Below are 12,040 nucleotides of genomic sequence, written 5' to 3' on the forward strand. Positions count from 1 at the left end.
ATGAACAGATGTATATTGAGCATTCAGAACCTGGCTTTTAAACAACACACTCTGCCAAAAGGAACCAGATCTCCTTAATGAAATGTCTGACTCAAGGCTTGGACAGGGAAGTATAAGATTCCAATCTAAAATAATGCAGAAGGAAAGGAGATAATCATTATTTCACAAAGAAGGCTGACTCAAGTAGTGTGTTCAATGGAGTATAAGGGTAGCAGGTGGAGGTCTGATGAGAAAAGGATATTTAAGTAATAGCAGAATATGTCCCCATAAAATACTAATCAAATTAAAAGGGGAAAACAGTGAACTGGTTGGATGAAATCAGTAGTCATCAAAAAGACTAGGTGAGCAATGTTAACATGACAATGGCAGACCAGGTCACCACCATGTACTTCCTAATGAGATGAACTGAGAAGTGCACAGGATCAGTTCTGCATTTCTTCGCAGTGGAATTTCTGCAAAGCATTTATGATCTGAGTTACGAAATGGGGAAACAGCATTATCTCATACTTTTAAAATGGATATGGTCAGGACATGAAACAGAAAAGACTAAGGAACTGTTGCATATTGAAGAAATCTAAAAAGATGTGACTTCTGCATCAGATTTTCTTGACAGAATTCTGGATCAGGAAAAGAATGTTATTTTTGGGGTAGGTGATAAAATATGAATGGGGTCTATGCATAGATATAGATGATACTGAAGTTATTCCCTGACTTAGAGGGTTGTGTTTGGTACACAGGGCAATATCCTTGTTCTTTGGAATATGGGGCGGGAGGGAGAGAAAGAAGAACAAAGATGAAGAAGTAGAAAGGATAGGGGATAGGAACAAAATTATTTAGAATACTCACCAATGACTTTAACAAAATAAGCATCTGCTTCAAAGTTATTTTTTAGTGTATGGATGGCAAAATCATTCTTTGAATATCCTTTACTTAGTACTACAATGTCCAAGATTCCCTGGAAAAAAACAGTTAAGAACAAACTATTAGATGAACTAAAAAAAGAAAATGACCATTAAAAAGTATGGTGTGTGTTACAGTTTGGATAAGTGTCCTCCAGAGGCCTCTGGGTTAAAGGTTTGGTTGACAGCCTGTGGAACTACTGAGATGTGGTAAAACTCTTAGGAGCTGAGGCCTAGTGGAAGAAAGTTCAGTTATTGGGGGTATACTCTTGAAGGGGATACTTGGGCCTAGATGCTTCCAACTGCCATGAGGTGAGTAGCCTCCTCCAACCATGAACTCCTGCCACGATACTCTATCCTGCCAAAGGCCCAAACCAACAGGGCCAACTGATTGTATACTAAAATCTCTCAAACTGAGGCCAAAATAAGCCTTCCTTCCTTTTAAGTTATTTCAGGTATTTTGTCACAGTGACAGAAAGGTTACACTGTATATTGACCACTTAAGTGCAAAATTTATTTACTCAAGTTGAAGTTGAATAATAAAATAAAATGAAAAAATCTAGTTTTAGTCTTTGAAAAGAATTGTTAGCATTTTGGTGTATTTCCTTCTGGCCATATATGCATGAATTTTTAGAGCCTGTGACAGTGATCACCAGATCTTTTCCAATAATCAGAGAGAGGACCTTTTATCTGCCCTTGCCACCTCAAGGTGTCATTTTTCTTTTTTTCCGTAAAAAAGGGGGAAGCTTTGCTAATTATATTAAAATAGAGTGTACTCAATTTAAACTGACTCTATCGAGGCTCATGAGGCTATTCATCTATCATATTTTTTATGTATGTTAGCAAATTTTTCTTCCTGTAAATGGACTATGTGCTATTTTTTCCAAAGAGTTTTAGGTGACATATCAGTTTGTCTAAATCCTTTTGTATTAGGACATTAATTATTTCACTCATTCATAGAAAATTTGTCACCCAGATTGAAAAAAATAATTTTAGATTTCATTTATGATGTTTTGATGTAGAGAAATTAAAATTGATTCATAGTCAATTCTTGTGATTTTTTTCTCCTCTTGTGATATTTCTGCCAATTATTTTTCTGCTTGGAAATTTCTAAAATTGAATGAGATTTGGTAGGAGGAGAACAGAAGAAAACAAGTTCCTGCATTACTCTAATTGGAAATAGCCTCTTATAAAAACAAAATAAACCCAAAACAGGGATGAAGAAGATATACACGTCCTGATGAGCACCTGACTTTTTAAAGTAAATTATCTTGCAAGGATATGCTTGGATACTTTGAAATTTAACAAGTTTATTATTTTTTTTCCTAAAATTTATTTTTCTGAGTGGTAAACTGACGTTCCTCCTTGGAGAAAAACCCAAGCCTTTCATAAGTTAACCTGGTAACCAAATAATCTGTAGCAATAGATGCTACTTCTAGTTCACAAGGATAAAAGTGAGTACATAACTTTTCTTTTGCAATGTAGTAAATGTTTAAGAGTCAGTTATCTATTGACTCTGCTTTTGTCTACTGTTGACCATGCACATTTACCAGTCTCAAAGCAGTGGTTTAATCCAAATAATTACATAAGGGCATTTTCATATTTGACTGTAGTGATAAATTTGTTTTCTGTCATTTAACATTAAAAGATGCTTTCTTTAATTCATTTGCTTTCATTATGTCGTCCACATTTTCTAGTCAAAAAGAGTATAAAGCTAAAGGGAGATGAAGTAGATGGAAATTAAACCCCAAACACTTAGGACAGCTCTGAACTCACATCTTCATAAATGTCAAAAAAGGTGGCAACCATGGCATCTCTGATTTGATTTAGGTCTGTCAGCTCCCAGTAGACTTTAAACATCCGATGTGCCTCCTCACAGCTTACGTTATTACAAGGGACATTTTCCAATAAAAAGGCTTGTTGGTTGCTGTATAATAAACAAAAGGCATTTAGTTAATATGACTTCTCAAAACTGTGCAACAACAGGTGTAATGTATTTTTCTAGAATCAAAAAATAAATATATACAGTGAAATTATACTAACCCCCCCCCAAATCCAGCAATCAATTATGATTGCTTACTGTGACATTAAAAACAACAACAACAACAACAACAAAACAACGAACTAAAATTGTTGTCACTTCTTTTCAGTCTTTGATAAAAATTGTCTGACTTTTTGAGGCAAGTCAGTTGCTCGCCTTTTTCTTCTTTATATAGAGTTTCTACATACATCCCTCTGGTGCTCTCTTGTTATTCTATTATCTATATACCTTGTGTTCTGTAACTGAGTTCCTGGACCAGTCATTACCATTTAGACCTATATTCTTTTTTTTTTTTTTTGAGAGAGAGAAGGGGGGGGGGAGAGGGAGAGAGAGAGAGAGAGAAAGAAAATGAATTTTTTTAAATATTTATTTTTAGTTTTCGGCAGACACAACATCTTTATTTTATTTTTATGTAGTGCTGAGGATCGAACCCAGTGCCCCGCGCATGCCAGGCGAGCGTGTTACCACTTGAGCCACATCCCCAACCCAAGACCTATATTATTCTTTAAGAAATATTTAAATTTTAACTGGAGACCCTGATATCCCCAAGTCCTGTAAACCCAAAGCAGTGAATCTAAAACAGCTGACCTGTCAGGAACCTCTCAGATAACAAACACATCATACTTTGTGTAGCCATAAAGTCCACTCTCTTGAATTTGACTACACAGGCAGAGTGGTTATCAGCTTAGATTTTGGAGCGTGACTACTAGATTCCAATCCTGACACGATCATTTAGCAGATATATGACTTTGAGCAAGATGTTTAACTTCTCTAATATTCACATCCTGAATTGTAAACTGGGTGATTAAAGTACTTATAGCATGGGGTTACTGTGAAGAGGAATAAAATACTGAAGGGAAAGTACTTGAGACAATTCCTGGCTTCCAGTTAGTATTCCATGAAAGAGCTTATATTACCATCATTCTTATAAAGTATGACACAGTTCCATATAAAAATCTTTTCATTAGATATAAAAGAAATGTTTGTATATGATTTTATGTAATGCTCTTGTTTATAGGCATATCCCATACATAACCTTCCACTTCCCCCTATGCTCATAGAAAATAACAGGTTGCTACTGTATAGTGCTTAAATTTTATTAATGCTCAATTTTTCTCTAATAATCATTTTAACTAAATTAGTGGAGATTTCTTCTTTTTTTCCACATAAAAATGTTTGAGTTTCAGTGATTTAGGGGAAAAAAAAAAGAATTATAAGAAAGGAACATTTCTAACATTTCAAACACATATTTGAAACCTATGTACAAAATATTCAATTTGTATGAAGTACTAATACATGATTGCTTATTTTTCCAAGACTAAAAAAATTTCCAGAACAAATAGTTCATTAGAACAATTATTTAATCAATGAAAGCTTTCTCAGACCATAACATTTACTTGGAAAACTTTGAGGTGACCTTTGCTCAAGATATAACATGTAACAGTATTCTCATTACAAAGAACAAATGATTTTTCTTTGTCTCTTATCTAATAATTGATTTTTAAATTCTGATTTGCAATATTTTTTCCCTCAGGTAACTTATGTATCCTACTTTTTAAGCTAAACCATTTTACTATAAATTTCACAGAGATGCAGCATATTCTAGCTTCTCATTAGAGAGTATGTTTAAATATGAAAATGTGTGATAAAAGCAGCTTTCTACTATATTTTGTGATCACTGTATCACATTCATCAGCCTTCTGCATGTATTTCATTTCTCTTTTCAAAGCCACTGCATGGATTTCATTATAACAACTCTGGTCAGTTTCATGTAAACAATCTTTATTGTAATTGTATAATTTAAAATTCCATTCTTAATTTTTTTTTTTTTTTGTGGGGGGTACCAGGGTTTGAACTCAGGGGCATCAACCAGCCACTGAGCCACAATCCCCAGCCTATTTTGTATTTTATTTAGAGACAGGGCCTCAATGAGTTGCTTAGTGACTCTGGTTGCTGAGGCTGGCTTTGAACTCATTATCCTCCTGCCTCAGCTTCCTGAGCTGCTGGGATTACAGGTGTGTCCCACCATGCCTTGCACCATTCTTAATTTTTGATACATGTTTGTAAAATAATGAATGTCTCACTAGTTATACTGGTGTTATACTGTGCAACTTGGGGTCTTTAAAAGCTCAGTTCTTTTAAATTCTGGTGAAATCTAAAGACATAGTCTTGCTCTATTTGGTTTTGAAACCCTTGCGGGAGAATGGTTTTGCCTCTTTGAGTCAGATTTTCTGTATTTTTGGCAATTGCAATGAATGCATTGTTTAAAAAATCGTTTTTCAAAATGATTACAAAAATTATCACAAAATTCAAATAACAGAGACATTTAAAAAGTCAAAACCCTTCCTTTCCTGCGATAAACATTGTTAATAATTTGGTATGTATCTCTCCAAACTTTCTCCTAGGCTACTCATGTATGTAAGAACCCATATCCTTATAAACAAAAATGAAACCAAGAAAACCTTCAAACCAAACTGGGTTCTGCTATGGGAAAGGGATACTAAATTATCAAGACTTCTGACACTATTTTGAAAATTTCCTTTGGAGAAGTTGCATATCTTTCACCAATAGCCCACCAAATTATCTATTTCCCTGGTCTCATTCTCCCCAGTGGCAACTCTATTGTATGGATAAGCTACCATTCATTTTAATATTCTATTATTGATGATCAGGTTATTGCCAGATGTTCCTCTTTTATTTTTCTTTGGGAACTTCTACAAGGATTTTCAGATGATAATCACCTGGCCAAAAGATATGTGTATTTAAAAATGTACCAATTTACAGTTCCTATTTAATATGAGTGTGTCTTTCATGTCTTGGCAATAATAGTAGCATTGCTTCCTACTCTTGCCAGTTAAATTGCTTACAAATGATTTATTTTTTTTCTGATTATGAGAAACTATTACTTTCAGGTTCATCAGTCCTTTTTCTTCTGTGAATTGCCACTAAAATTTTTTCTAACTGATTTTTAGATCTCTGATTGTTAGGGACATTAGCCCCTTACCTGTTATTCTTATATCCTCATTCATAAAATAGTAGTAATAACAGCACATTGCCTCAAGTGACTGTTGAAAGAACTGAATGAGAAAATGCATGGTACAGTGTTTAGTATAGTGCCTGGTACATAACACAGACATGTTCAACAACTGCTATTATTATTATATGCTGCCATTGTTATTATTTGATATTCTGCAAACATTTGTTCCAAGTCTTTATTTTCTAAATTTTGTTTATTTTCTTCACTAAAAGGTTCATAATATTTACATAATAATTTATGTCAGTATTCTTTCCTTATGGCACTTTAAGAAATGTTAAAGAAAGTCCATTATGCAGATCAGAAATTGACACCATACGATAATCTAGTTCCACACAAAGGAATGAAAAGCACTGAAAATGTTAATAAAATATTTTTTCTTATTTAAACTTCTTTAAGGAGAACTGAATAAAATTCAACAACACATTATCCCTTGTTATTAAGAATACAAGAATAGGGGGTGGGGTTGTGGCTCAGTGGTACAGCACCTGCCTCACATGTGTGAGGCATTGGGTTCCATCTTTAGCACATAAAAATAAATAAATAAAATAAATGTATTGTGTCCATCTACTACTAAAAAATATTTAAAAAAATACAAGAAGAGATAAAGTGTGTGATAAAAATAGAACCAAGATCAGGAGAAATAAAAATATATTCTTTTAAGTTTCTGAAACTACAGATGAAATAATATAATTGGTATAGAAATAAGTTAAGCAAATAATCTTTAAATCCTAAAGGAATCACTGAAATATCAAGATTTAAAATAAGCCAACAAAAATGATAAAATCATAAAAAGTACAAAACTAAAACTAATTCAAATGAAAGCTGAAAGAGGAAAACAAAAAGGAAAAAATAAATAAATAACATGATGGTAGATTTATACCTAGCCATGTTAATACTGGCAGGAAATATAAAGTTTAAATACACAAATTAAAAAGAAAAGACAGACTCTTTGAATGAAAAAACTAACATTCAACCTATAAGATTGCCTATAAGAAATTTACTTGAAACATAAAGACACAAACAGGCAAAAAGACAGCTATTAAAAAAGCAGAACGTCAATCCACAGAATAGTAAAAAGACAAATGATTCATTTTTAAGAATTCACTTTTAGATCTCTGATTGTTAGGGACATTAGCCCCTTACCTGTTATTCTTATATCCTCATTCATAAAATAGTAGTAATAATAGCACATTGCCTCAAGTGACTGTTGTAACCCTAACCCTAACCCTAAAGGATTTGAATAGATATTATTTTTCCAAGCAATAAAAAAGTCATTATGCACAAAAAAGGATAGTCAACAAAATGAGCTATCAGAGAAGTCCAAATCAAAATCATAATAAGACACCAATTAACATCTAGTAGCATGGCTGTAATAAAAAGAGACAGAGCTAGCAAGGAAGCATTGCGTGTGCCTGTAATCCCAGCTATTTGAGAAGTTGAAGCAGTAAGATTGCTTGGGGGAAGCAGTTTGGGGCCAGTCTGGGCAACAAAGCAAAACACTGTCCCTTAGAAAGAAAGATTGAGTTAGAGTGAGGTGTGGGGGTAGGGGGAGAAAGAGAGAGAGAGAGGAAGATAATAGCTAGTGTTGGAGAGAATATAGAGAAATTTGGACCACATACATTGATGGGAGGCTTATAAACTGGTGCAGCTGCTTTGGAAATTACTGAAAAGGTTAAACAAAGTTACTGTTTGACCTCGGATTTCATCCCTAGGTATACCCAAAAGAAATAAAACATACATTCATACAAAAATATGTATGGATAATTGTTCATAGTAGTATTATTTGTAAAAGTCAAAAGTGAAAAGTATACAAATATCCATCAACTAATGAATGGACAAACAAAATATAGTATACAATGAAATATTACTTGATTGTGGAAAGCCATTCTAACACGTGATTGGGTGACTCCCGTTAAGGGCCTGAGGCGCTTTGGCTCTGTCGAAGCTTTCCCGACCCTTTCCTGATGAGAGAGCCCATCCGTGTGGGGGTGTGCCTGACCACTGACCCCGGGGACCCAATCACTGACCCTGACCGTGGAGTGCAGCCCCCCCTCAACCTTCATTGGATGGAATTCTCCCCTGAATCTCTTGTTCCCCAATAAAGGGCTACTCCCAGGCGTGTTCGCTCTCTCTCTCTCCTGCTAGCCCTGAGTAATCCTCGCTGCGCTGCCGGGCGGCTAGAGGTGGGAACCAGAGAGGTGAGCCGTCTCGGACCTAGCAATATAAATAAGGTAACTGGTCTGTGTGTTTTATTTCGATCTCTTCTAACTAACTTTATGCCTAGAACCTCATTAATGAAACCACTGTGCAGGCCGCGTGGTAGACTTGATCATTAAAAGGAACATATTACACCAATACATGGATGATCCTTGAAAATATGCTAAGTGAAAGAAGCTAGAAAGTGTATGATTCCATTTATGTGAAATGTCCAAAACAGGCAAATCTATAGTGAGAAAAAGTATACTAACAGTTCCCTAGGGCTGAAGGAATTGGGAAGAAAAAAGCAAGACTGGTAATGTTGGTAGAGGTTTCTTTTGAGATAATGACAAGGTTCTAACCTTGCAGGACAGTTATATAACTGTATTTGAAAAACCACTGATTTGTACATATTAAGTGAATTATATTGTAAGTGATCATATTCTAATAATGCTATTATATATGTTTTAAAAGTGATATACCAGTCTAAGGTAAATTAGAAGACTCGATTGACTACATTGATAAAAGACAAGGTAGACTTCAGAACAAAGAAAATCACCAGATCAAGTCAGTAATTTCATAATAGAAAGGTGTCAGTTCTTCTAGACAACATAAGAATCCTAAATGTTTATGCACCTAGTAACAGAGCTTAAAATTATATGAAACAAAAAACTGAAAGAGCTACAAGGTGAAAAAGACAAATTTACAACTGTGTTCAAAGATTTCAATATGCTTCTTCCAATTACTGGGAGATTAAAAAGACATAAATTCAGTGAGGATAAAGAAGACTTGAACAAGATTATCATCCATTTTAAACTGGCTGACATCTTTTGAGGTGTAAATTATATTTGTCAAGATAGAGGATATACTGATCATAAAATAAGTCTCAATAAATATAAAGGAACTAAAGTCATAGAAAGTATGTTCTCTGGTCATAATGGAATTAGATTAGAAAGCAATAATAGATATTTGGAAAATCTCCAGATATTTGGAAATTACTTAAAACACTGCCAAATAATCCAGGAGTAAAAAGGAAAAATAGAAAGTACTTTGAACTGAATGAAAATGAAGATGATGAATATCAAGATTTGCGGGACGTCATTAATATAGTATTTAGAGGATACTTACAGCATCCTATATTAGTAAACACCTATATTAGTAAAGAAAAGTCTCAATTCAGTGATCTCAGTTTCTTTCTTAAGAAACTAGAAATAGAAGAGTCAGTTTAATGTGAAATAAGCAGAAAAGGGAAATATCATAGAAGATAAATGAAGTACAGGACAATAATTAATTAAAACAAAAGCTGTCTTTTTTCTTGCCAAGATTAATAAAGTTAATAAACTTCCAGCTAAAATGGTCATTTAAAAAAATAAAGATACAAAATGCTAATATCAGGAATGAGAGAGGTGATATCACTATAGATTTTATTGGTATTTAAAGCCACCAAAGGAATATTATAAAATGGGTGAATTTCTTGGAAGTACCAAAGCTCACTCAAGAGTAGATTGAAAAAAAAATTAAAGTGTAGTTCAAAAGAGAAAATTTCATACTGAGATGACTTCACTGACGAATTCTACCAAATATTCAGAGGGAACCTCCCCCACCAATTATACAAAAACTGTTAAGTAAACAGATGAGAAAGACATATTTCCCAACTCATTCTATGAATCAGCATCATACACCAGATCAGCAAAGACATAACAAAAGAACTATAGACCAACAGCATTCATGAACACAGGTGCAAAAATTTTAACCAAAATTCTAGTAAGTAAACTTCAGAGTACAGCCAGATCTTGCTTTGCACAGTACACTCACTGTTCATTGCAACTTCAGCATTTTGAAAACAATCTTCTGCTTTATGATTACCACAGAACTGCGCAGACAAGAGGACATAGTTCTGATAATGGACATGTTTCAATGAACACAGTACCTTGCAAAGTGAGGGCTAGAGGTATATGAAAAAGAGAAAAATCATGAGTAGTTGAGCTTATTGCAGGAATGCAGAATTGCTTTAATATTTGAAAATAAATCAGTTTGATTCAATAGTTGGACATAAAGCAAATCATACAGTTAAATAATTTCTCAACTTTATGAAGGACATTTACAGAAAACCTATAGTGAACTTCATACTAATGGTAGAAAACTGAAAATATTTTCCTCCTAAGATATTTTTTCCTAAAAAACGAGAATGCCTGCTCTCACATTTCAAAAAATGTAATACAGGTTCTTGCCATTGCAAAAAGAAAAAAGTCCTAAAAACAAAACAAAACAAATCACCAAAAAAAAAAATGCAACCAGATTGGAGAGGAAGAATTAAAACTGTTTTTATTTATAAATTATATTGACAACTTATTTAGAAAATCCTATGAAACATGCAAAAATTTTTAGAACTAGAAAGGACGTTTAGCTGGGTGGAAAATACAAACACAATAGTTAACTGTATTTCTATATATCACCAAAGAAGAATCAGAAATTAAAATGAAAATGTTCCAGTCATATGCATCAAACAAAAGAAATACCTAGAATGCATAAGACCTCTATATTAAAACCTAGAACACACTAATGAGAAAATTATAGATCTAAAATAAAACACACACACACACACACACAAACACACCATATTCATGGCCAGAGGACTTGGTATTATTAAAATGTAAATTAACGCCGAATTTACATCTTCAGAATAATCCCAATCAAAATTTCTGCAGATTTTTTTAAACTGTAGAAATGGTTACTAAAATTTATAGAAAATGCAAAGGATCTAGAAGAGTTAAAATAACTGGAAAAAAAGAGTAAAGTTGGAAGACTAAAGCCATTTGAATTTGCTATTTATTTTAATCAAATGTCATCAAAATAGTATGATACTGTTGCAAAGTTGGATGATAGATAACTGAAACAAGAATAAATGTACTCATACAGATATTGTCAGTTGGTTTTCATCAACAATCAAAGATAACTGAGCAGAAAAAGGAAGTCTTTTCAATAAGTTGTACTGGGACAATTTACAAAAAAAAAAAAAGAATTTGGATTCATACCTTGTACCATATTCAAACATTAATTCAAAATGGATCACAAACATAAATGGAAAACTTAAAACTATACAATGTTTAGAGCAAAAGAGTAGGAAATCTTTGTGTTAGGTAATGATTTCTTAGTAATGACATTAAAATCACAATCTATAAAAGAAAAATTCAAATACTGCATTCCTCAAAATTCAGTGCTTCTGCCCTTTGAAAGAGACTGTTCAGAGAATAAAAATCTAGAGATTGAGAGAAAATATTTGCAAATGACTTTTCCTTTTTTTAGTATCAGGGATTGAACAAAGGGGCATTCAACTACTAAGCCACATTCCCAACCCTATTTTGTATTTTATTTAGAGACAGGGTCTCATTGAGTTACTTAGTGCCTCGCTATTGCTCAGCCTCCTGAGCTGCTGGGATTATATGCATGTGCCACTGCACCTGGTTGCAAATGAATAATTTTTGGGGGGGAGGTGGTGGTGATACTGGAGATTAAATCCAGGGGCAGTCTACCACTGAGCTACAGCCCAGCTCTTTTTGTTTTTCATTTGGAGACAGGTTCTCATTAAGTAATCAAGGTTAAAAGCCTTGATAAATTGCTGACGCTGGCCTCTAATTTATGATGCTCCTGCTTCAGCCTCTTTAGGTGCTGGAATTTCAGGTGTGTGCCACTGCACATGGTTTTCTAACAACATATTTATTTAATAATAAAGGGCTTATTTTAGAATATAATATTGAGAGTCTTCCATGTATCCCTAGTTCATTGACTATTTTGATTTGAATATTCCCTTGTATAGAATCTCAATATTATGATGATGAGTGGAAGAACCCAGACATTAGAGAGAAT

General features: G+C 33.6%; 1 protein-coding gene across 2 annotated transcripts in view; it reads right to left on the reverse strand.

Moving 5' to 3' along the window:
- ITFG1 (integrin alpha FG-GAP repeat containing 1) overlaps positions 1-12,040 on the reverse strand; it is a 256,647-nt gene that overhangs the window by 85,316 nt on the left and 159,291 nt on the right. For both annotated transcript variants that reach the window (XM_081273851.1, XM_081273850.1), the window contains exons 11-12: positions 2,676-2,826; positions 847-955 (exon numbers count right to left, since the gene is read on the reverse strand). In XM_081273851.1, the coding sequence (XP_081129977.1) occupies positions 847-955; positions 2,676-2,826 (260 nt within the window). The remainder of the gene's footprint in view (positions 1-846; positions 956-2,675; positions 2,827-12,040) is intronic.

The sequence above is a fragment of the Spermophilus citellus genome, assembly GCF_964194105.1.
Source record: "Spermophilus citellus genome assembly, chromosome: 18".
Lineage (NCBI taxonomy): Eukaryota > Metazoa > Chordata > Mammalia > Rodentia > Sciuridae > Spermophilus > Spermophilus citellus.